Raw genomic sequence first — 27,584 nt, 5'->3', positions numbered from 1 at the left:
GCTTTCTCACTTTGACACAATGCGTGATCCTAGGCAAATTCCATTTTCCCCTATAGCATAGCTCTCAGTTTTATGTACTTGGTAAGTTTTAGAAATTAATTAATCCTCTCTTGTTTCTTGAGAACAAACTACCCTTATTTGTAAGTTTGGTTTATAATTTCGATTGCTGTGCCCACATGTTTGAACGCAAGTGCAAATATCTGTTATATGTGATGGGGCGTTTGTTTAAACACGAGTTGCCATTCCCAAGCAGCGGGGTGTTTGACTGTTTCCTAGACTTGTTTGTTTATGAATGCAATAGGGAGCACTATGCCTTGTATATGACTGTTTTTGTTTGTTTCGTGCGCAGGAATATTAGGTAGTCAGTAGTGCTGACTAGTTTTGAAATATCATTTGAGGACCACTGTTTTGTGTTTAGGTCTGACTATAGATGCCTCACCTGCTTCATGTATTAAAAAAATCATAATTAAAAAATACATTCGGTCTGTTAGTGCTCCTCAGCCACTGGCCTGTTAAGCTGTCATTCACATTTGGCCTCTACCCACCGAAGCATATAACAGGGGCAATAGTACCCCATTCCATTCAATGGCTTTCTTGCACTGTGACTAATGCCATTTTGTCTGATTGGATTTGCACATCCACTTAAAAACAAGTGCTCTCTATTTTCGCGGCTGGTGAGCCACTGCTTTATTTTGCGATTGATTTTTCTTTGTTTCCACAGTGTGGACTTTTTGGGGGGGAATAGTAATACTTCCGGATTTAAAATATGTCTTCAGTTTAGCGTACTTAAAAACAAATAGAACTTTTTCTTTGTGCTAAAAAGAGTCATATTTTTCCATGGTGTGCATTAAATTTAAGAAGAGTTTCTATATCTGTTCTACAGAAACTGCATGCTAGAAATAACCTGTACTGTTAAATTAAAATGATGTAAAATGGTTACATTTAAAAATATTTTTATTTCAAGCATAGGGCCACCACTTTTAGGTGATGATCATATGGTGAACCAAGAGTCCCTTGTAGACCATGATCAGCGATAAATGTTCATTATTCCCATTAGATGTTTTACCACCTCTCTATTGGCTAGATGTAGGTAAATAGGATTTACTGATTCTAAAATACAGAATGTTACCGATTCGGTATTTTAGAATCAGTAAATCCTATGTAGCTAATAATTCGGTAAAAATTACCGAATCGTTAAGATTCGGTATTTTCCGAATATGTATTTACCGATTCGGTAATTGCCATTCATAACTATGGGCCTGGAGGCCCATAGGAATGGATGTCAATTACTGAATCGGTAATTACCGATTTGGTAAAATAGGGAAAGAGTCAAGGGTGGCAGGGTGTCACTTTGACACCCTGTGGCACCCCTGAATAGTGCTTGTGTGCACATGTGGCACACATACATGCCCTAAGGGCATGTATGTCTGTCACATGGTACAGGTGTAAATGCACAGATTTGCATTTACAGAGGTATTCGTTATTTACCACCAACTAATAGTTGGTGGTAAACAACGAATCCTTAAAGCACAGAAGCACTCTTTAAAGTGTTTCCTACATGTCATTTACCGATTCGGTAAATACCGAATCGGTATTTACCGAATCTGTAAATTGGCCTCCTACATAACAAAAGCCTATTACCTAAGCCGTTACCGACCGGTAATAGCCGTCCTACATCTGGCCCTATGTCTTGTATCCACATTTTACTCCTTATGTGGCTCGTTTGAGTATTTACCTCCTTCACTGGACACGTGTTTGAGCCATGAACCATGTCTGTCTATCCCGTGGGAGGTGTGGCACACTCCTTATGTTGTGCCACGAGCATCCCAACACTATTGTCTAGATGTTGTCAACACAACTGGAAGCAGTACTTCAGTGGCTGCCACTAAAGAGGACGCAATACTCGAGATGTGGCTTTCAGAACAAGAGCAGTTACTCCAGGTGTGACTGATAGTTGTTTAAGCTATTTTGTGCCATTTTGTGAAACAACATTCAAGACAATGGTTACGTCAGTGCGCCAGACACCAGATCAATGATGCACAGTCTTCAATGTACTCTCACATTGGAATTTACGGATTAATTATTACAGCCGTCTGTCTTCAGACCTGCAATATGCAAACAACATCAATTGTTTCCTGTTCCCCGCGTTGAATAGGTTGTATCATCAGGAGTCAAAGTGCAGCCGGTTTCCACATCTCGGACAAATTCAGTCAATATTTTCCTTGAGCCTGCAAGTCATCCTTCAGCTTATCATCAGTTCTCATACGTTTCAACAAGCTCTTTTGGTACCTGCCATTTCCTGGTGCTTTTTAACTACACTGCCCAAGGTACAGGGTTCTCCAAAGTCGGTCCTGGAAGGCCGGATCCACGCCAGATGTTTAAGATAACTACATTTATCTAAATGGGGAAATGCCAAAAGTCTGGCATGGATCCGGCCCTCCAGGACTGACTTTGGGAACCCTACCCAAGGATGAGGCTTGTTTGTTGTATCATAATATATCATAAGGTATTTCTTTGTCGATGGGAGCAAAAGGACTCCATATCTGGATCCAATATTACCCTTCTTTGGTGCTAGATTTCCAACATACAGCATCTCATCGTGTGTGTGACTACTGGGCCCATTATTGCTCCGAGCACATCTCCTATGTGTCTCCAGGTAATGTTCACTCAATATGTCAACGGATGCAGACATGAACCAAGCAGGCAAGTTAAGAGAGAGACAGGTTGGACAGAGGTACCTTGTAACAAGAGAGGTAGACAGAACACACTAAATTGAGAAATCGGAGAAAGCAGACATATTAATAAAACTAACAGACACACAAACCCGACACACAAATGGACAAATTGCAGAAATGCATATTGGAGAGACAGGCACACGGGGTGGAGAAAATCTCCTATGGAACAACACATGTACGCAGATGCCAAATCGACAGAGCAGCAGATCAGAATAGTTGCTCAAAGGAAAATTGACAAAAGGGTGATCACTTATGGACAGGCGGCCGCAGATGTACAGACCTATAAATGTAGAGAGACAACGGTAAGCAGACTGACAAACACACAAAGGGGCACAAGAAAAAAGAGACGGTATCGGAGTGAGAGAGAGACTGGGAGAGCGAAATAGAGGCAGACAAACATAAGTAAGCGGAGATGGGGGCGGGAAGTGTTGGGAGGTGGAGGTTCCGCACCCTTTGATGAAAAGGTAACAATATGTTTATTGGCTGATAATAGGGGTCTGGTATTAATGGCCCATTTTAATGGCCACTAGTTGGGCTCCACTGAAAAAATACTGTGTATCTGTGTATAGAGACGTTAACAGCTGTGTCTAAATTCTGATTTTCTTAGTGCAGCGCCTTTGTGGCTTCCCAGCTTCCACAAGATGGCGCGCGATGCAGGCACGTTCCTTTCAGCTCACGTGTGACTTATTTCATTCCTCACAGGATCATGGCCTTTTCAGTGGACTCCGCACTGTACCGCTGTAGGCGCCTGGGTGGAGAAGCGCGCTCTGCAGATGTATCGGAATCTACACCCTTGTTGGGAAACACAAAGAAGGGCCTGCTGCACACCCTGGAGAAGCAGCGTGTGGTGCACCCAAACAACCACGTGCGCCAGAAGGACTGGAAGGTCTTCTCCAGATACTACTGTGACAATTCCATCCACACCACCAGATACTCTCTGCTCAGCTTCCTGCCCAAGAATCTCCTGGAGCAGTTTTACAGGTAGGCGTGCCATGGGAGAGTCCACGGCTCCTATGGAATGCATCTTGTCAGAAGGACTAATGGTGATCAGGGCGGCCGGGCTCTTGTGGACATGGGAAGATGTCACAGTGCAAGACCGGTGCCTCTAAATAAAGTTAATAAAACAGTCACTATGATGTCAAGGCCCCAATTACGGGGTGGCAGAGTCTACATGCGGGGTACCATGTGGCTGGAAATCATGGCTCCACCTAGAATCCAACCTACATAACTCCAGCTATTGTGAGTATTGTCACCCATACTGGTGATCACCATGCACTCCCAGAATTACGGGTATTGTCCCCCATAATGGTGACCAGCATGCAATCCCAGAATTACCGTTATTGTCCCCCATGATGGCGAACAGCATGCAATCCCAGAATTACCGATATTGTCCCCCATGATGGCGAACAGCATGCAATCCCAGAATTATCGGTATTGTCCCCCATGATGGCGAACAGCATGCAATCCTAGAATTACCAGTATTGTCCCTCATAATGGGGAACAACATCCAATCCCAGAATTACCAGTATTGTCCCCCATATGGTGACCAGCATGCAATCCCAGAATTACCAGTATTGTCCCCCATAATGGTGACCACCATGCACTCCCAGAATTACCGGTATTGTCCCCCATAAAGGTGACCAGCATGCAATCCCAGAATTACCAGTATTGTACCCCATGATGGCGTACAGCATGAGGTCCCAGAATTACCGGTATTGTCCCCCATAATGGTGTCCAGCATGCCCTCCCAGAATTACCGGTATTGTCCCCCATAATGGTGACCAGCATGCAATCCCAGAATTACCAGTATTGTCCCTCATAATGAGGAACAGCATGTAATCCCAGAAAATACCAGTATTCCCTCCCCATATGGTGACCAGCATGCAATCCCAGAATTACCAGTATTGTCCCTCATAATGGGGAGCAACATGCAACCCCAGAATTACCAGTATTGTCCCCCATAATAATGACCCGCATGCAAACCCAGATTTACCAGTATTGTCCCTCATAATGGGGAACAACATGCAGACCCAGAAATACCAGTATTGTACCTCATAATGGGGAACAGCATGCAGTCCCAGAATTACCAGTATTGTCCCCCATGATGGCGAACAACATGCAGTCCTAGAATTACCAGTATTGTCCCTCATAATGGGGAACAGCATGCAGTCCCATAATTACCAATATTGTCCCCCATGATGGCGAACAGTATGCAGTCCCAGAATTACCAATATTGTCCCTCATAATGGGGGGATAGCATTCAATCCCAGAATTACCAGTATTGTCCCCCATATTGGAGAACAACATGTAGTCCCAGAATTACCAGTATTGTCCCTCATACTGGGGAACAGCATTCAATTCCACAATTACCAGTATTGTCCCTCACAACGGGGAACAGCATTTAATCCCTGAATTACCAGCATTGTCCCTCATAATGGGGAACAGCATGCAGTCCCTGAATTACCAGTATTGTCCCTCATAATGGGGAACAGCATGCAGTCCCAGAATTACCAGTATTGTCCTCCATAATAGGGGACATCATGCAGTCCCAGACCGACCAGTATTGTCCCCCATAATGGGGGACAGCATGCAGTCCCAGAATTACCAGTATTGCCCCCATAAGGGGGAACGGCATGCATTCCCAGACCGACCAGTATTGTCCCCCATAATGGGGGACAGCATGCAGTCCCAGAATTACCAGTATTGTCCCCCATAAGGGTGAATGGCATGCAGACCCAGAATGACCAGTAGTGCCCCCATGCCGGGGGCAGACCAGCTTCTACCTATCCACTGCTCTGAAAAGGTGGGGAAAGCAAGTGGGGGGCTGGTGCACATTAGGAGACACAAGGTGTTTGAAGGTGCACACTTTATAACGATTGTGGTGGGCAAATCTAGATGTTGTATGCAGTTACCAGAAACAACAAGAATTATAAAGAGTAAAAGTGTTGCTGCATAACAAACACAACAGAAAGGCGTATGCAGTCAAATTCATATAGAATCTTTTCAGTCACTGTTATTTATGGACATTGATACACCCTTCTGAATGGGCATAAAGCATTTTCTGGTCCGATGCCTGCTGGACAATGCTTGCACGTGCTTGGTCACCTCAGTGTTTAAGCATTGTATTACATTATACTAATGACGAGGCTTGGGGGTTGGAAAGGGATGGGTGGGGGATTGAATGAGGGCCAGTCTGGGCTGTTGGCAAAGAGGATGCATATAGTTGGTTTGGTTGAGACAGGCTCTGGACAGTGATGCCTGGAAGGAGGAGAGGCAGTGTATGATGCATAAGACCTTCAGCGCCACCTTTTGCGTACAGTTGTGAAATATTTGTAGCTAAATGAAGACATCAAAGATCTATGCAGTTATTTTATTTTTAAAACGTTATTTCTGACCTTTCTCTTCCACCTCCCTCTTGGCTCTTTGCAATAATACTGCTACCTGGGTAAATATTTTCTAAACTTTACGAAAGCGTTGTGCCTTTGCCCTTGTTTTTGACCGCGCACCCACCACGTACAGTGAAAATATTTACCACGCACACTTTTCCATCACATTTTCATATATCTAATTACAGATTTGTTTTGCTGTGAAAAAGTAATGTTCTCCTCTCGCATTCCAGCTTTGAACCATAAATCTTTCTGTTGCTTCTGTTTCATAAGTTGCATTTAATTCACGCCTCAGGCGGGTGTGCGTTTTCATCTTCCAGATGTAAAACTTTTATTGCATTAAAGAGCCGCAGACACGCGGGGTGGGCTTTGATACGTTATTGCCAATTGATTGGGCTTCTGCAGACAAGTATCATCTGATGGTCCCTCGGAGGCGGCCTGCAATTTAAAGATTGTGCTAAAAGTCTCGCTGTCCTGTGTAGCGCACAGCTCTCTTCATCCCAACACGGCACCCTTTTGCATGTGCTACAGTTTATATATTTATCCTGGGAACAAACGTTCACATGGAACTCATTCTTAAAAAGGGTTTTGTATATAGACCTTTCTGTGTAGAATAAATCTTTAGAACAACATGTTTGATTCAATTAACAGTAATCTTGAATAAGGAATTTTGAGAAAGATTACAGCACAGCCAGTATTTATGAACAACTGCGGTTCAGCCGAACCGAGTTTTAATAAACTAGAATTATGTAGAAGAGCAATTTGTGTTTTCTCAAGGAGAAAGTAAGAGTGAGTACACCCCAGGTGAAAGGACGAACCAAAATTAAAATCAAAGACTGGAGAGTGAAGTACAATGTGAACATACACAGTATATTGGTTGCTGTATATCAGAAGACATCAGTTTTATATACAATAAACTTTAAGACACAGGGAATAAATCATTGTATCACGATTATAAAAACCAGACTGTCTATGTACATGTGTCGATGACGTTTTGACCTTTAACCCCTTCACTGCGGCGGCTATTCCGCCGCAGTGCTAAGGGGGCAGGGCGGAAGAGCGGCGGGCGCATGCTGGTGACGGAACCGCTCCGTCACCAGCGTCGGTTGCGCTGTGCTTATGACGGAGCGGTTCCGTCATGGCCCCGCCCGCTCAATAGAACGCTCAGCGCAGGCGCGGAATTCGCGCCGCGCATGAGCGGCGGGCGGGCCATGACGGAACCGCTCCGTCATCAGCACAGCGCCACCGCAGGTGATGACTGAGCGGTTCCGTCATCAGTGCTCAAGGGGTTAAAAGAATGAAAGGGTTTCAGCAGGACTAATATTGCCTGACAGTTTATATATAGCACATGACAATAAACTAAGTGTTCCTGTTAGACGCAGAAGTATTTATCTGAAGTAATGGGATTGCCCAGGGAGGGTGTGGCTGTGGGTTGTCCTAGTCTGGCATCATTTAACCCATTACCCAACCTTAAAACACATCTGCACACTTATTTCCGTCTTCTTACCCCACTCTCAGTTCTCTCTGTTTTACATGTGATCCTTTCTCCACCAAACACAAAAACCTTTTCACCACACTACCTCCCTCCTTCCCCACACAAGTGCCTTTTTTTCACTCCACTCCCCTTTGTTATACCTGCTTATTTTTAGCCCACACGTACTCCCAGTTGTCTCACATTATCCAATTTTGTCCAACGCACTTGTTAATCTAACTCACTCTCTCTTCTATTTAGGTCTCGCGTGTGGGCGTGGGAACGAAGTTGCCCCGCCTCTGCGAGAGATATTGTAAGAAAAAGGGTACTGGAAGCCCGCCCCTCCTTTTCATTGGGTAGCGTCAGCGTTTATAGTAAACGCTGGCTTCCCAATGGAAACAAGAGTTTTGGGTGCCACCCTGTCCGTTTTTCGGACAGCCCCTCCGGACAACAAGGCCTGCTTTACGGCTGTGGTAAAGACTTTTCTTATCTGCTTGTTTATTTTAACAAGCAGATAAGAAAATTCTTCAGTACAGCCGTGATGCAGATGAGCTGTTCCGAGCACTTCCCCCTCCTCTCCAGCACAGACCAGCCTCAGCTGTGGCCTCCCACACCGCCCCCTCCCAAGCCTGCTCAGCTGGCATGGAGTGCCATCTCATGACAGACCCGAGACAGGCTGACGTGATGCACCCTTCTACCTGGCTGCATTGGGATTAAGAGGGTATAGGGGAGGCGCCCCTGCCGGGTACCTTGTACTCCACATTGTGTACGCCCTGAGTTGGGCACCCTGACTGCATGCTCGGTACTGCTGCTGAAGCCCTGGTGCCGGTCCCCCAGACACAGGCGCCAGGGTCCAGCAGGGCTCAGACTCCCAGATCACAAACACCCCTCCCAGCGGCGGGCGCATCTCAATTCCTGCTTCACCTGCAAGTAACGCCGAGAGGGAGCGTGGGCTGCACCTTCCAGGTGCTGCTGGCTGAGTCACAGCTGCAGGCCCACAGGGTCGGCATGTCACTGCACCGCCCCCTGGGACTACTGCCTCTGTGGGGATCTGGGAAGGAGGGGATGAGGCTTTGGGCCCACCTCGTGTTCATGGGGTCAGGGATATAGAGGCTCCGAGTCCACACACTAGGCCCAAAAAGTGCACGGTGTGCTACCTGCATATGCAGCCTGAGACAATGTCATGTTAGTGCACGTACAATTCACGCCGCATTCTGCATCTTCTCCCTCGGCATTGAAATGCTCAGCGCCCTCTCTCCCCCAGCCCTTCCCCTGCCGCCTCTCTGCCTCTGTCCCTCCCATGACTCGGAGGAGCTCCCCAGCCCGCCGTCAAAACCGCTGGGAGTTGTGACTAGTTTTACTCAGGCCATCCCATCGCTTGTTGAGAGAGGTCCCTCAGGGAGTCTATGGCCTCTGATATTTGCAGCACACGCACTAAGGGTGGTCTGGAAACGGGTATTTTGTGAGCTCTCACACAGGAGTGCTTGGACGGAGGTATCAGGGGGGCCTTAGTCACAATGCACCCTGGGCGAAACCAAACTTGGCACCCTATGTGATCCTCCTCCTCTCGGCTCCCACCCGCCCTTTTCTAAGCTCTGTGTATAATAGGAGCTACTTCTTAATAAAAAATAATGCAGCTGCTGCAATATGCACTATTTTTTTGTGCCTAATACTATTGTACCCGCTATGTACGTGTGACAAAAAATAACAATTGCCATCTTGGCTGTTTATTTTTTTTGGGCCGTTTTATATAGCGCAAACTCGACCCGAAGTTATAAGAGCACTTTACATGACTATCAGTTGCATCTTAGAAAGACACATTAATTTCTAAGCACGGGAAATTAAGGGATTTGCCCAGAATCACAGGATGTTTGAGTCACCCTCGAGTCTCGAACAGGGTTACTCAACTTCAAAGTCGGCCGCTCTAGCCGTTAAGCCACATTATGTTTATCACTGGTTTTCAGAACACACCCCCCTTTCCTTGCTATCATGCAGAATTTAAAGCATTCCGGGGATGACACATAGGTATACTCCTTATAAGGGGGCTTTCGTTGATTGGAGCTGCTGACCTGTCTCTGAATTAATCTCTTTGTTCATGTAGTTTTTGCAGCTTTCAGGCAGCGGACGCTCTGGGTTGGCGGTCCCTTATGGAGCACTTGGTGCATCAGTGTTTGTTGATGACAACGAGACCCCTCTCTTGCTCCTTATTGTTTGCCTAATTTGCTGTTGGGAAATGACGTTCCTGCGGTGGTTCATGCGAGAATCTTACTTGGCAGGGAAGGATTGAACAGTTTAAAAATATGATAGCACAAAATGTTGTGTGGGTTTACTATCTGTCCATTTCAGATTGGTAGCAAATTGTATTGTCGTTTAAAATAAAATTGCATAAACCTCCTTCATTTCCAAATTGCCGATATTTACACTTTGCAATGGATTTTGTTATGGTGTTGTTTCGGCTACTTCACAAAAAAGTTAGGCACAGTTGTATAGGCGACAAGTAGTTTGTTTATGCAACCTATAAAACAATTATTGTGAATCCCAGCATTTTGAGCACATACATAATGCTCTGCTTTTCAAGGAGGATAGTGCTTCAAATACATGAAGGTTTTTAACTCCTCAGATTCTCATATATGTCCTTGCATTGATGCTTTTCTAACACAGAGCCTTCCACATATCCGTGCACTACAGGTTGCTACAGCCACAAGGTGCCCATGTGACCTAACGGCCAGACCGGCCGCTTTGGAGCTGAGGAACAAGATTCGAGCCTTGGCGTCCGCCCAACATCCTGTGATGAGGGCCGGCTCTAGGCTCATGGTGGCCCTGTGCAGGGAGCGTAGGTGGGGGCCCCCGGAAGATGGGGGCTTTCCGCACAGCAGGCGGTGGAAGGAAAACGGAATAATGGCTGCCGTAATTACTGAGGTGTAATCATGCGAAGAGCAACTAGGCCTAGTCGTGTTTTTTTTTTTTAAATTATTCTACTTGACAAGGAGGCCAATAATTAAGACCACTTTTTTATGATTTCGGTTTGGAATCATGAGCAGTTTGGTTTAGGATGTGCACCCTTTGTTTGCCGTGGTTGGGGCCTGTGTGGGGCTTTAGTCAGTGACGTATTCTGTGACTAGCAATGAATGCTAAAGACGCTTGCGCACTGAGTGACCGAACACACCTACTCCCACACAGTCAGCTACTCTCTCTTCTCAAAAGCAGGCATGCATGACCACCTCACATACTGTTACACACGCGTGTCTCGTGTCGTGAACATAATGTGGCGGCGCACTGGCGCAGAGACAAAAACCAATATACCATTATTCAGTAGTACTATTGACGACTACGCTGCACATCATGTTATTACACACTCATGATCATATTCATTAGCAGCTCAACTGGAAAGACAGGCAGGCCAGGCGATTATTACAAGTCATGATTAATTTATAAATATATTTTGTGAGCACACAGTCTCAGTCTCACCGGCATTCGTTGGACTCTCGGGGGGGAGGGGGAAGAGACTTGTCGGAGGAGGACACTCAGGTGTTCTAGTGTCTCTCGACGATGATGATCAGGCGACAGGATGAGGAGTCGCTTAATTTTGATATGATTTTTAATTCTTGTTCTCCGTGACGAGCTCAGTCGGAGTCGACAACGCACCGCTCACAGTGATGCACTCTCCCACACTGAGGCGCCGCAGGGCGGAGCGTGACGTTGTGGCTTAATTGCGCACTGCGCACAGCACGCGGGGGCTGTCCCAGGGCCGTCACGTCGTCATAGGGTAAGATTGACGGCCCTGGGACCCAACTGCTGGCTGCTGCCTGCTGGGCAACTTAAACTGAAACCAAACTGACTAGACTATGTAAACAAGACTCGAGCGCTCACGCGCGCCGTCGCTGCCAAGCCATTGCCCGGTCGCGGAGGCCGCCAAATCCTGCCAGGGGGCCACCACAGTGATACTAGATCCGAACCCGATCCTCGGCTCGGTGACCGGTCGGTCATCGTGGCGGCCCCTCTGGTTTGGCGGCCCTGTGCAGGTGCACAGTTTGCACATGCCTTGGGCCGGCCCTGCTGTGATCCTAGGGAAATCACTTAAGCTCCCCGTGCCTACCAAAAATGAATGTGTCCTTGTGTAAAGTGACTGGTGCTCATTTAAAGTTCCCCAACACCTTCTGGTCGAGTTAGCGCTATATAAAAAACAACAAAAGGCAGCAGCTTTCTTAAGGTATGCACCCAGGTTAGAATGTCATCTGTATCCAACAGGACTGCCTCACCAATGCTCCAATTAGAAAACTCACCACTTAAAAAAATACTGCATTACGATGCAGTAACATTCCACTTTCGCTCTCAGTAACCAGCTACCCCTCCAGACACATGCTGACTGTGTCTTTGCCTTGGGCCCTATGCAGTGCCGTGCACCTTCTCGGCTAGGTTTCATCTTTAATTAATCATGTGTATGCATACATTCATACATGTACATAGTTAGTGTTACTAGGTTGTTAAAACACGTCTACCTCTTGCGCATTCATAGAAATTAGACATATACACCAATTACATGATTGGTCAACACCTAAAAGGCTATTTATTGCTGGAATCCATTCAACAAAATATGTTTGAACACTGAAGATACAAGCACTTGCTATGCAATTAGTCTCGCATTTACGCAAGTTTGAGCTATTGGCATTGTAAATGCCAATGCCTTTTATTTATGTGTTGCTTTTTAAAACATAAATAAAAGCCATTGTCATGTACAATGTCAATAGCTTAAACTCGTTTTATCTGGCTACACTAGCGCAACTTTTGTTTCTGTAGGAAGAGGGGTGGGGGAAGGAGGTACCTAACTAGAAGCTTTTGAATGCAGACTGTCTAGATGTCATGGTATCGCCTCGTAGAATTCAGGATACCTTTCAAAATTCGTAATGTTTGGGGGCAGGGGGGGGAAAAAAGCAAAACAAAAAAACTATCATTTACAATGTCAATAGCTCAAAATAATGTCACTGCAAGACCTATTGCATTGTAAATGCTTGTTTCTTTCTATCAAAGCTGCCCCTGAGTCATACTCTTCTATGCCGTACTCATGTCCTTCCGCCCTATATATCTATCCTACTAACTCTCTCCTTCTGAACCACTTGCCTTGCTGCAGTGCTCACTCTAGCGGTATTCAGCCCCTCATTTATTGCATTCGCTCCTACATCTGCATTATTCCCAACGTTGGTGGATACTGATTTGCACAAAACAGTCTATATTCTTCCTCACATTCACTGTGTTCTGCCCCACAGTCACTGTATTGCCTCACACCTGGTGTCTGTCTCTCAGTTGCTATTCTTGGCCACACAAGCATTGTTCTGTGCCGCCTGTGTTGTTTCCCACTCATTTCACTCTGCTCAAACTCAGCATTGCACCCTTCGCTCGTGATATCCCTTCCCAGAGTCACTGTGTTCTGCCACACACTCGAGACTAGCAGTGTGATCGTCAGGGAATAGTGCAATGGATCTGCTTATCAGATTCATTTAAAAGGCTGCTTAGGCAAAATGCAGATGTTTGCACCCCTTTCTCAGAATTTCTTATTAAAAACAATCGTTGGCCTTGCTTGCATTTTGATTCTTGGCTAATATATTTAAAAAGCTGTTTTCTGTATGCATGTGTGAGATGAAGAGTTTAGTCTGTCATGATTCAGTGAACATTTGAGATGTAGCATGGTCCCTCATGCTTTGCAATACAAGCACTCCAAAGAAGGCAGCATTGTACAGCATGAAGTCAGAGTAATGCTTCTCTTGGTGAAGTCCGAGCCCGAGTCATTCATATTTTAAAGAACTGCTAACAGTGGATTGTTAGCCGGGCACACTGTAAAGCCAGGCCTAAAAATGATTCATAATTACACAGGCACCTCCATAGTCTACAAATAATTTTAAAATGCATATGGCAAGACATGTCTTCTGCATAGATCCACCAGGAAACAGCCTTTACAATGAGTTTTTTTTACCACGCAGTACCATTGCTACGCATTCTTTACCACATTTTTTGCAACACATATGCCTTGACCATGCATATAAGGTAAGTATAAATGTTTGTGTTAATATGAGTGTATGTGTCTGTATGTGTGTGTATATAAATATATATATATGTTTGTGTATATATATATATATATATGTGTGTGTGTGTGTGTGTGTGTGTGTGTGTGTATGTTTATATATATATATATATATAGTCCAGTAGAAGGCTGGGAAGCCGAAACACGTAGACCGTCTTTTTGAACAATGTTCTGTACTTTGGTGTGCCATTAAATACACTTGAAAACTACCTCTGCTGTGGTGCCGTAAATTCTTGCTATGGTGGTCGAAATTCATGTCTATATATATATATATATATATATATATATATATATATATATATATATATATATATATATATATATATATATATATATATATATATATATATATATATATATATATATATATATGTATATATATATGTTTTTTTCAGTGAATTTCAAAGGTTTTTTAAATGCTAATTCCTAACTATATAAGGCCTGAAACCTATGTTTTTTTAAGTGAATATATATATATATATATATATATATATATATATATATATATATATATATATATATATATATATATATATATATATTTAGAGTTAGGACAATGTTTCCATAGGAAACGCGTTTTTTGATTTGCCTACATATGTGGTGTTGGTTGACCAATCTTCATGAAAATTTCCCCCAAAAAATGGTGGGTCTTATTGTGCATGGAATGCTTCCGGGCGATCTATCTAGCTGGGGCCGCAAATATGGGGGGGGGGCGGTCTAAAAAAGTGTGTTTCCCATGCCAATTCCCTTAGAGATTTTAGACACGACTATAGCCGAACCCCTGAATGGAATTGCACCAAATTTGGCAGAAAGGTAGCTCCTGATCGAGAAAACATGCTTTTTGTTATTTGATTTTAATCCGTTCAGTCGTTTTTGAGATCTTAAAGCAATTTTGTTTTTACATCTGGACAGATATGCTCTGACTGGCCAATGTAAAGGAGACTAGTCAATCTTGATTGGTAGGTACCAGACTGAACAATATGCACTGGCACCCATTGCAAACCTCAGGGTCTTGATCCCTCTGTCCTGAAAATAAATACCAAAATATATATGTAAGGGGCAGGGTGAGCACACCCAAACCCCAAAGGAGATATATGGGGGTCCCAAATTGGACCTCCCCCTTTATTGTCTGGCCACAAAATAAACAACTTGGTCTGGCAGCACTTACAGGACTGCTAGAGGTATTGTCCCTATTGAAATACATTGTAGTGAATGACTGGTTTTGTGGGTCACAAAAAGGAGAACGTATAAAGGGTTATAACAGATTTTAGTTACAATATAAATCAATTGTTGATATTCCCATATTGAGTTTAGGAATTGTTGTGTGTTGTAAGGTGATTTTACCCTATGAAAAAGCCTTTATTTATTTTTTATTTTATTTATAAAGTTTTTTTATAGCGCAAACAAGATCTCGAGGGATATCAGAGCGCTTAACAGTATAATGGGAGGAAGTACAAAAGCAATATTCATATCACGGAGGAGGGAGAAAAAAACAGTAAAGGTTGCATATTACAGTACAATTGCACCAAGGCGGGTAATGTAATAGACAGGTGTAGGCGAGCAGCAAGGGGGAGTCACAGTATGCAGTAGGGGGGAGGGGGCGAATCAGATGGAAGTACAATGGTAGTAGGAGCAATGTCAACAGGCACTTGAGTTTATCCCTGTTAGGGTAAGAATTTGTTCATTAGTAATCTTTTGGCTTCCACTTTGAACGCCGTTGATGAGGAGATTCTACGTACTTTTGGTGGAAAAGAGAATGCTCAGTGACAGTTTCTCTTTTTGTTGAGGATGAGTGGTTTCCGGAGGAAGGTAGCGGCGCTACTTGAGGCTCTTACACCACAGGATAGTTTACGTTTTCGCGCAAGGTATGTAGGAATGTTCATGTGAAGGGCTTTGTGTGTAAGAACAGCAATCTTTAAGTGAATTTGTGCTTCATAGGGCAGCCAGTTGAGGGATTTTAGGACTGGGCATATATGCTCTTTTCATTTGATGTCTTTAACCAGTCAAGCCGCAGAGTTCAGTTAGGCCCTTAGCGGAGCCAGAGCGTATTTGGGAAAGCCACAGAGGGTAGCACTGCCGTGGTCTAGCCTCGGCAAGACAAGCGTGTGAACCACCTGCTTGAAGTCCTTTAGAGGAAGGAAAGGTTTGATATTTCTGAGACACCTCATCAAGTGGTTTGCTCCTTTGCATACATTGCTGATATGACTTTTCATGTTCAGGTGCTTGTCCATGATGACACCGAGAGATTTGGCTGAATCTAAGAAGAGGAGTGCAGTTGAAAGCATTGAGGTGACTCAGCCAGAGGTCTAGCTTAGGGATGTGGTACGGAGGGGAGATGAGCAGGAATTCTGTTTTGGAAGTTTTGAGCAGGAGATGGCTCTCTGTTAATCAGTTTTGGGTAAACATTAGGGTAGTATTGAGTGAGATGATGTTTTACGGGGGTGAGACTTTCAGCTATGGTTGCATGTCATCCGCATTCATGTGAAAGAGAATGTCCATGGGCATTAGAGAGTTTGCAAGAGGTTCCGAGACCCTTGGGGAACCCCCATGAGTACAGGAGAGGGCTGGGAGAGAGAGTGGTTTGCCTTGACTCTTTGCGTTCTGTGATGTAGGAAGGAATAAAACCCATTGTAACACCCGATCAGAAAAAAACCATTCTGTTTTGCAGTATGAATAGGAGGTTGTCATGATTAACTGTGTCAAATGCAGAGGAAAGGTCAAGGAGGATCAGGAGGCAGGATTTCATAAATCATGCTTGAGAGTAAATGGTTTTCTCACGATTTTTCCATAGAAGTAACGGAACGTGCTCCCGAAGCTAAAATGAGAGCATATTTTCTGTAAATTCACACTCTCTTTCTCAGCCATATGAGGTCTGACATTCTAAGTAAAATGTACTTACAACAGGAACAGCCTGTCAGTTGATTTCTTTGTATGCCACTTCAGCCTCCCGGAGTATTCAAAACAATAACTAAAGCGCACAATGTCTTACTTATGACAAAAGTATAGCACACCTAAAGCCACCTTGAATGAATCCAACAGGTAAAAGTTAAAATATATCATTTAGAAAGAAACAACACAAGTGGGTTCATTTTGTCATAGTGATGTAGGAAGAAAAATTATGACACATTTTAAGTGAGCTCTCAAATTTCTTTCTCTTCTATTTTATTAAAACATTCCAACATGCAGACTGAAAAATGCACTTTCAACACCGGCAGCTGACTGACACTTAAATCCTGGTGATCAGCAGAAACTTTGCTACAGTGTTCTAATGAGCAACTAGAGTGCTAATATTAAGATCTCATGCCAAAAGTATGGCACATCTAAATGCCATCTTAATGGATAGTGAATTCGAGTGAGGTAGTAGTGGTCCCCAACTGGGAAATTACAGCACCATCAAGGTTACAAGGTTGGATATAATCAAGTCTTGTGTGAATCAGTAAAGAAACAACTTATAATGAGGTTGAGGTGCTATTAGGGCTCAGTTCACCTACTACCAATAGGTGCTAATTACACATTAGAAAATTAGTGCTTAAACATATGTGCAAAAATAGAGCTCTGTTCAGCACTCTCATAAATTAGTACAATAGTCCAAGATGTACAATTATTTTTTTATATATATATATATATATATATATTAAGCAATATTTCAAAGGAGGCCAATGATATCCTTTCTCAAACTATAAATAGTCACAAGAGTCCAAAGATTTAGTGTTCTACTTGTTGGTTTATTCTTTTGGTACTCCCAGCAAGGAATTTGGCCAACACGTGTTTTCTCTAATCATAGACTTTTTCATAGCGATTGCAAGTAAGAAGTCATCTTGATGGAATTGAAGTGGAAAACTGAAAGCATGTTCTACTGAGGATACTCCATCACATGAGGAAATGAAGGAGCTTCATAACCAATAAGTCTCCCAAAATGGCAGAGAGAAAAAAGAGCCCAAATGTAGCACAAATATCGACCACAGACAGAAGTGTGCAAATCACTTAGGGGCCGATTCGGATCATGTTAGAAAGGTCTCAAGATGGATTCAGGAACAAGCAAATCCAATTCAGAGCCTATGTTTCCAACTGAATCTTCCTCCATTCTGAATCACCAAGTATGATGCGAAGATCTCATCCGTGTCAACCAAATCGTTCCCGAACCTGATCAAGTCAGTCCGACTCATACGCAGCTGAATCGTGCCGCGCAATGGAGCCAGTTTTCAAACAAGCGAGTACGATGTACAATTCAGACAGCCATATCGACTCGGTCTCAGCAAAACGGCTATGGGAATCAGACTTCGGGGGGCTGTAAAAGACCCCTCTTCAACCTGGGCCCTCCGAATAGTTCTCATGGGGGGTATCCATGGGTCCCCGCTTTTCATGCTTGCATAGTGTGGCAGGCACCACCAGGTGCCCACCACAGGGTGTACGCTTTTCCCCACCCACCCCTTTTTACTATGGGAGCCTGTGTACTTGTTCAGTATACAGGCTCCCATTGAGTTCAATGGGAGTCTGAGCGAACCGACTTCGTCATCATAAGGGTGCATCAGAATCGGTCTCTCAGACTCGCAGTGTGCAATACGCTAGGAGAGACATCCATATCGGAGTCGTACAGAGGGCTTTCCTAGCGAGATCATACTCTGCCCCTTAATTGTTTTATTTTTTGCAGTATTATATAACACAGACTTGACCCGAAGGTATTGCAGTTCTCTACATGAGCATCAGTTACATTACACAAGGACACATTCATTTGGTTTTGGTTGGCATGGCTAGATTAAGTGATTTACCCAGAATCACAGGATGTCGAGTTGACGCCAAAACTCGAACCCGGTTCCCCAGTTGCAAAATCTGCAGCTATAACCGTAATGCCACATTCTCTCCCTTAAATTTAACTCATAAACAAGTGATCAACTAGATGGAAAAAACATCACAATAGTAAATAACTTAAAGATGCTTGGTCGCTATGAGAATGTCCCCATTTTAGTTTTTTAGAGAACTAACCATAATTTCCATGGGAATAAGACCCTCTCATTTTTATAATTTCTAAAGGAAATCCTTTAGGCATTACAGTTTTGATGACACTAGATTACTTCAGGTGTGCCACACTTTTGCAATAAATATAGAATGTTAACAATCTAGTTGTTCATTAAAACACTTTGGGGAGGCAGAGGTCAGGGGCACAGACTCGTATGATTGAGGGCAGGGAAGAGGGTGCAGAGGCAACAAGTTAACCTGCTGGGCAGGTATTGGGGCAGTGGCAGCACAATGGACCATAGATGGCAGTGGAAAGGGGGACAGGGGCTACAAATCAACCATGCAGGACAGGCAAGAGAAATGACGTGGCAATATAACATACCACAGAGGGAAGAGGCAGTGGCAGTGAAACCATACATGCCAACAGACCTGATTCGGCAGGAGATTCCAATGTCTTTATGCTCAAAAGGGCTTTCTTTCGCCTGTCTTCTGACTAAAATCTCCTCCTTTTTTTAGTGTAAGTCAGTGGTTAAAATCAATTCCCCAGGTTTTGTTTCCAAAATCTCTTACCAAGTTCAAAATGTTGGCAAGTATGGTACATTGGATCACAGAGATCAGGAGGAATTGGGCAAGGGCACTAAACTGACCTTACAGGGCAGGCGTCACGGGTTGCAGCAGCACAATACACCACACAGGGCAAACGCTATGGCAGTGCAGCATAATGGGCCATGGAAAACAATAGGCAGGGGACAGGGCAATGCACATGAACTACAGAGAGCTGAGGGGTAAGAGCCAAGGGCAGCAAGTTGACCATAGCAGGCAGACAGGATGGATAGTTGCAGCATAAAGACCATGAAGGAGGGAAGGGGACAGGGGCACAACAATGGACCAGACAAGGCAGGAGGGGAGGGGATAGAGGCATGCACATGGAAAACTGAGGGCATGGGGCAAGGGGGCAGTTCAGGAGCAGCAAGAGGACCATGAAGGGCAAGCGGGATGGGCACTGGAAGCACAACACACCATAAAGGCCCCCCAGTGAGAATATAATGGCATACACATAGACAACAAAGGGAAGATGGGGGTCAGGGGCAGCAAGCTGACCATAGAGAACAGGTGGGAGGGGCTGTGCCAGCACCGAAGACCCTACATGGCAAGTAGGATGGTTAGTGGCAGCACAACGGCCATGGTGGGAAAGAGGGAGGGGGCCGGGCCATGCACCAAGGACCATGGAGTACAGAACAGAGGGGTCACAGTTACAGACAAGAGAGGGTAAGGGAAGGGGCTTCGCAATAGACCATGCATGGCAGGTTTTAGGAGCAGTTGCAGCACAACACAGCATGGAGGACAGAAGGGAGAGAATAGGGGCCTGGAACCGGGAAAGGCGGGATGGAGGTGGCAGAGACGGGCAGCAGCCATCTGACCATTCTCGGCATGTAGGAATGAGCAGTCAGACTAGATAGGATGGGTAGCGGCAGGTCCATGGAACATGGTGGACAAAACGGAGAGAGCAGGGGCATACACACAGACATTGTAGGGCAGGGACAGGAGGGTAGGAACAGCAAGCTAAGCACAGAGAATAAGCAGGAGGGCAATGATGGGGCATAGAATTGGGCACCATCGGGCAAGAGGAGCGGGCAGGGACATCAAGCTGGCTGGAGGGCAGTGGCAGCTCATTGGACCATGCAGTACAGGAGGGAGGGGCTGGTGCATGGACCCGAAAAACAGAGAGTATAGAGGAGGTGGATGGGGCAGCAAGCTAAAGGTTTAGGGCAGCCAGGAAGGACAGTGGCAGAACAGCAGCCAAATAGGGCTGCAGTGAGGGAGCAGGGGCATGCACTTTGACAATAGATGACTGGGGCAGGGGCAGCGCAGTGCCATGCCAGGCCCTGCGTTTAAAACCTCCCCACTGTGCATTGCGATGGACATCTTAATGTTAATAGAATCCTAGAAAACCACTGTAAAATCCTAAGGGTACAGGGACATTAAAGTTAGGAAATAGAATTATAAAAATTAACTAAAAAGCCAAAGGTGACAGTGACGTTATAGTTAGGTTCAGATTCTACATGCACAAAACTGTAGAAATTCAGCCTCGCCATGTACTGCTAATAACCCCAGATATTACATTAGTCAAGATATCATCTATGACATTATTGATAATATCACTGTAACATTTGCAGTAAAATTATTGATGATAGAACTGTGAATGTTGAGGGCACGAGGTATAGTTGCCATGGGAATTTCTATGATTTTGTGCATGTAAAATTGTAACCTAACTATAACGTTACTGTTACATTTGTTTTAGTGTGTGTGTATATATATATTACCTACTGGCGGTCGCCAGTAGGTATATATAGTTAGGATTTTTTTCCTATGGAATTTTTGAAAATTCTATGTCGAATAACTTTGGCGTTTGTGGATGGAATTGGCTGAAATTTTCAGGAAAAATGCACATTTTGTTTCTGAGCAGCCCTTGAAAATTTGGGGGGGGGGGGTTTCGTCAAGGGGGGGCCGAGAAAAAAGGGGGGTCCCAAAACGCATTTTTCCCATTCATTTTTCCATAGGGCGGTTGGAATCACTTTTAGCTTGAACGGCTGAATGGATTTACACGAAACTTGGCAAAGTTGTAGATATGGTTTGCCCGACGTGCCTTTGCTATGTCTTAAAATATGTGCTCCAGTGGATTTTGAGAAATTAACGTTTTAAAAAACAGATATATCTGTGACAGCGTCCCGGTTAGCGCCCCGGTTCGCGTACCTGACGCGTAACGGAACTTCGCTAGGAGAAGCAGATTGGCTCCCCGGTGACTGTGAACATTCTAAACAGTCCGGAGCGGCCGCCATCTTGTGTCTCGGTAGGATCGAGACACAAGATGTGGCAAAAACAAAGGGGGAAATGAGCATAAGGGGGCAGAGTACATCCTCCCTGACCCCCTAGGTTTGATGAGGGGGCTTTAAAAGGGCCCCGCGGGGGGGGGGGGGGGGGGGGGAAATGTATTATCTTTTTTTTTGCGGGGGGAGCGCTCTGTATGCGCACCGGGAAGCGGTCCGGGAAGCGGAATATAGGGAAAATAGGATGAAAGAATGTTCAAATAATGTATGTATATTGATTGTTCTTTTTGTTGTATTTGTTTTATTTTATTTTTTATTTAAGTACCAACATGTAGGTACCAATGCAGAGTCTAAAAATAAAAATACACTGTTTCCTTTGTAGATATCTTGCATGTTGTTTCAGAAGTTATTGCGGTATATGGAATTCATAGCTTAGTCTGTCAGGAAAGCAGAAACACCATGGAGGCAGGAGATGATAAAGAGATGTTAAATACACATTGGAGATAATATAGTGGGAGAAAGGAAGTAACTATGAGCAAACTTACTATGTAACACAAAAAAGTTGCACAGTATATTTAAAGTCTGATTTTACATTATAATCAATTTGGTACTAGTTTAAAAAATACATATAAAAATGAATAATGTCTCAAACAATTTTTGAATTATTAAATATAAATTTATTTCTCTGATTCATTTTCAAAATTTAAAAGAACTTCTAATAATTGATTGTCAGAAATGTTCTCATTTTCAATCAGGTAATCTACTGATTGTACACATTGCAGAAGTTCAAATTCCCGTGATTCATCAAAGAATTCAGAGTCATTGGGTTCAATTTCTGTATCTTTGTTGCTTTCCAGAACAATTTTGATGGTATTTTTTTGCTCTCCTTCCATTTTTGTGCTGTAAATTGAATTTAAAAAAAATATATCAGTACAGATAGGGCACTGTTGGGTTTAAGTACAGACAGGTAGTTTGGTTTTTTAAACAGTGATTTTATCTTTGGGCAGTGTATGGTATCAGACTGGAAGTAGAAATATAAAAAAATGTATGTGATAAAGCCTAAGTAAATTATTAATTATACAAGACAAGCCTAACTCCATCCATAACTAAAACAGAGAAGTCTATCTTATTCTATAACTATTACAGAGGGATAGTATATAACTATCAGAAATGTTTTCCTAATCAACTTAAAGTGCAGAACATACTTCATATTTTAAAATAACATCTTACCTTTCAAAAAGAAGTTTAAGTTCTCAGTTGAAATGCACTTGATATGTACTTCAGGAAGTAGTAGTCAAAATGGCTGTGTTTCTCTCTCTTTCTTATACATATTCAGGTACATAACCAATCAAATGTCACGAAATAATAGAAGATATTGAAAGTAGCATTTTAATTGGTTGTCAATTCTAACACTTCATAAGTGTTTTTGTTAGGTAATTTACCTCGGGATATTTAGTCAGGCTTACAGCATAATTTTCTCAATGGAATTCCATCAAATTTGGGTAAATGGTAGGGACTGCTATGTAGTAGGGCCTATTCTATATTTGATGAAAGTGTCTGTAGTGGTTTTTCTATTAATTACTTTCCCACCTTTTTTTATCGAGCGCTTACCGGTGCGCTCCCCGGTACGCGAACCGGCAGCGTTACGGGAGTCCTTTATTTTGTGTATCGGTAGAATTGAGACACAAGATGGAGGACAAACAATGTTCGGAATGGGTAGAAGGGGGCACGGTAGACACTTTGTGACCCTCTAGGTTTTCTGAGGGGGGCTTAGGACGCTGATATATGCAAAAATAAAAAAATAAAAATTGGAAATTTTCGCAGGGGGAGCGCCCGGTACGAGCACCGGTAAGCGAACCGGGGAGCGTACTTTGGTGAAAAAAAAAAAAAGTTAGAAAAAGATAAACGTTTTGAATGATCAGAGGTAGGGTAGCTCTGAAAAGAGCTATTGGGTTCTGTGGCTAATTTAGGTACCTACAAGTAGGTTCCAATGCACAGTTTTAAATAAAGGACGAATATTCTATTCCCTTCATCGGAGAAGTGCACACCATCTCTTCTGTAGATGTCTTGAATGTTGTAACGCAAGTTATTGTTGTATATTAAACCCATTCCATAGTCTCTCATGTAAGCAAAAACAGATTTATTCACATGTTTCCGTGCTTTCTCAAATTGTGGAAAAAATTGGTTGGACCACTTCCATTTCTGTCTTTGGCATATATTGGAATATACCAAGGCAGTTTGGGGAAAAAGTGTCATCAATTGATGAAAGGTGTTCTTTAAAAGCATTTCCAGACCAACCCCAGTCATAGTGCCCAAATCATTTCTACCACAGTGCACTATTAAGAGGTCAGGGTTTGGAAGATGCATACATTTTTTTTATTAAAAACATATAAAATATATTTTTAATTTAAAAGAATAATACATTTTACAGCTTTTGATATTTGCTATTAAAAAACCATTGAAATTCACAGAAAAAACTATAGGTTATAGACCATGTATAGTTAGGAATTAGCATTTACAAAACCTTGAAAATTCAATTAAAAAACCATAGGTTATAGACCATATATAGTTAGGGATTAGCATTTACAAAACCTTATTTTACTCACACAAAACCATTGAAATTCGCATATATAGTTAGTCGCCCTAACTATATATCGCGCACCCGCAATCCACTGCTGATGATGTCACATATTACATCATTCATGACATGGTCAGTGACATCACTGATGACATCACTGATGACAACTCAAATGACATCACTGACAACATCACAGATGACATCATTCATGTGTTAATACCATCAACCTCTACAGACTCTGATATAACCTTAGATACACTCAGTGAAAACAGACACTCACAGATTGTCACTCATCCATGGAGTTACTCATACACCTAGACAGTCATGCAAAGAATCAATCACACCTCCATTTCCTCAACTATACAGTTATACACACCTTACTTATTGAAACATTCTAACACATATTTACTCTCTTATACAATCACTGATACAAGTTTTCAATGATCCATGCAGCCACTCACACATTCACTGGCTCTTAAACACAGTAATTTATATATGTCAACTCTCACATGTACTGTGTTTTACATTGTACTTACATTGACATGTAGCATTGAGATATCCATTCACTCACCAATACACTCATGCACACAGTCAACCACCCATACAGCTGTTTCCACATGCAGTTTTGAACCCATACATCTAGTGAATCAACTGTTCACACATCTATGCACAGAGTCACACACCTCCCAGCCACCCCCACACACACACTCACTCTCCCATACAAATACTTGGGCAACCAATCAATAACCCATATAGTTACTCATATAGCTACTGATCAACACATGCAGCAGTTTACAGAATGTTGGACAGGCCACGTGAAGGGCCGCTCCCCCTCTGCCCGACCAGGCCCGAGCCCGGTCCCTCAAGTGTCACACACCACCACTTCACGTTTTCCGTCCCCTCCGGGACCCTTGCCTCTGAACATATCGACCTCGTGGGCCCGATCCATTACTGGCCCGCGCGCCCGACCTGGGCGCCATCTTGGACACTCCGCCACGAGGCCGCGTGGCCCCCGATCGACCCCAACCCTGGGCCTGGCCAGGCCTCAGACATCCCGGCACCACCATCCACCCAGGAGGTGAGCGGACTACTTGGCAGGTCAATGGGAGAAAGAGGTGTCGATGGTTCTCCCTCGCCAGGTGCCGCTCGCCACAACCTCCCCGGGCGCTGGCTCCACCCCCCTGCTGTGTGTCTGGACCCCTTCATCCCGGACCCCCCAACCTCCAAGTGCGAGGGTCCGGACATCAAAGGGCACCAGCCCTATAACTGGGGCAGCTCCAGAGCAGGAAGGCAGTTGTATCCTGGAGTCGAGAGACGCAGTGAAGAACTCATCCTTGACGGACTACTGGCGCTGCCGTAGCCCTGCCTTGCGAACCATCGTCCTGCCTGCTGGCGCTGCCGTAACCTTCGTAACCTTCATCGTCGTCGGGACCTGCTGGCGTGGCCGCGGACCGTTTGTAACCACCATCTTCATCGGGACCTGCTGGCTCCGCCGCGGACCGTCGCTTCCTTCATCCATCTCGGGACCTGCTGGCTCCGCCGCGGCCCGATCATCTAGAACGCCGAGCTCGAGGATTGAGAGCTATTTTCATCTATTGGTAACAAGACTGTCCCGCTACCCTTTTCCCAATCCAGAGACCAGAATCGAGGGGACCCCTGAGTCCAGACCTCCTTGTATAATTTTACCGTACCTAAAGAATTGCTGATAAAGTATCGTTGAACCTTATCCTGGTGTGGTGTCCGTCTGTGGGGGGGAAGTTACTTGTCTGTACGATCGCTGGAGACGGCTCTCCCCGGAGACCTCTCCCCTTGTCCTCGGCCGACCCTCCCGGTCCGTCTAACATTGGTGGCCAGCGGCGCGATCCGAATCACCGCATAATCGTACAGAGAGTAGCTCACCCCACGACGAAATCACAATGACAACCAAAGAAAGCGGATCCACCGAGAAATTTCAAATGGAGAAATTGGACGAGTACAGCCATCGTGAACTAAAACAATTCTGCATCGAACTAGGTATCGCTACCACCGGTCTAAGTACCAAAGACGATTTCAAGCATGCCCTAGAGTCCTGGGCAGAAACCGGGGCCGTGGGAACCACCGACCAAAACATCGCAGCAGTAGGAAAAAACACCACGGCCCCCGAGGAGCAAAGAACGGGTCTCTCGCAAGACGAGATCCAGGAACGAGAAAGAACACGACTACATGAACTAGAAATGGCCCGGCTCAAAATGGATGTTGAACTTAAACTGGCCGAACAAAAAATAAGCTTAGAGCACCTGCGTCTCCGCGAAGAAAGAGAGGAAAAACAGAGACAAAGGGAGCTCGAGGAAAAGAGGCTGGCGTATGAACACGAGCGCAAACTAGCTGAGATAGACTTACGCAAGCAGAACAGAGAATTAGGGGTGCCCGAGCAACCCCGCGACCCAGGGGCAACAGAGAAAAAGGTACACATCCCCAAGGATGTCGTTCGAGAATACTTCCGAGAGGACGACATCCAGCAATGGTTCAAGGCCTACGAAATCGCTATGACCGCCCACCGGATCGATCGAAGCGATTGGGGAGCCGGTCTATGGGGGAGATTCCTCAATGAGGGCCGCGATGCCCTGCTACAGCTCCCGGACCATCAGATGACCTCCTATGACCACATGAAAGCTGCCCTCCTCACCCGCTATGGGCTCACACCCGAGATGTACCGTCAGAGGTTCCGAGACTGCACCCGCATCCCGGGTACAACTTGGGTGGACTACGTGAACTATTTTAGCCGAGCCTTCGAGGGCTGGATCAAAGGAAGCAATGTCACAACGTACGAACAACTCTTCAACCTCATGGTGTGGGAGCATCTATCAAACAATTGCTTCATTGAGCTCCGGCAGCACCTCCTCGACAGCAAATTGACTGATCCACGGCAGCTCGCAGCCGAGGCTGACCGGTGGGAAATCACCAGAGTGGGCCGAAATGGATCCTATGAACAGAACCGGAACAACAACGGTCAGCACCGTCCCCGAGGAGGAGGGGGGGGCCAAGGGCGAGGAAGAGACAACGCTCCGGTCGCCCCCGCTACCAGCACCACCCCCCCGGCCAACCGGGGCAGCACCCCGGCGCGACCGGGATACAGAGCCAATGTCACGTGTCACCGATGCCAACGAGTCGGCCACTATGCAAACGACCCAAATTGCCCGCAGTACCAGAGCCCAAGACCCCGCCAAGTGGCCGCTGCTGCCCTAGGGGAAGAACAGATCTCCGAGGAGCAGGAAGAATACGAACAAGAGCATCAAGAATGGGAGCCAGCCGCCATGACTTTAGCATGCTTAGGGGGGAAAGACATGGTCCCGCGGGTCCCCCTACCCGCTAACACCCGGAAGTACAGCCAATGGGTGAGCATCAATGGACGCCAGGCCGAAGCCCTCCGTGACACCGGGGCCAGTGTAACAGCCGTCCGCTGTCATCTGGTGACCCCAGAACAGTTCATACCAAACATTCTCTGCCCTGTCCGTTCAGCCGATAACTCGGAAAGTCTGTGTCGGATGGCCTGCGTCCCTTTCGAATGGGGAGGG

At 44.8% G+C, this 27,584-nt stretch overlaps 1 protein-coding gene across 2 annotated transcripts in view; it reads left to right on the top strand.

Annotated features, from left to right (window-relative positions):
- ATP10B (ATPase phospholipid transporting 10B (putative)) overlaps window positions 1-27,584 on the top strand; it is a 546,723-nt gene that overhangs the window by 303,357 nt on the left and 215,782 nt on the right. For both annotated transcript variants that reach the window (XM_086931395.1, XM_086931397.1), the window contains exon 3: window positions 3,438-3,716. In XM_086931395.1, the coding sequence (XP_086787521.1) occupies window positions 3,442-3,716 (275 nt within the window). In that variant the 5' untranslated portion in view covers window positions 3,438-3,441. The remainder of the gene's footprint in view (window positions 1-3,437; window positions 3,717-27,584) is intronic.

Source organism: Lissotriton vulgaris, chromosome 7 (assembly GCF_964263255.1).
Source record: "Lissotriton vulgaris chromosome 7, aLisVul1.2, whole genome shotgun sequence".
Lineage (NCBI taxonomy): Eukaryota > Metazoa > Chordata > Amphibia > Caudata > Salamandridae > Lissotriton > Lissotriton vulgaris.
Note: the sequence above shows the minus strand (reverse complement) of the source record. Positions and strands in the feature narration are given on the sequence as shown.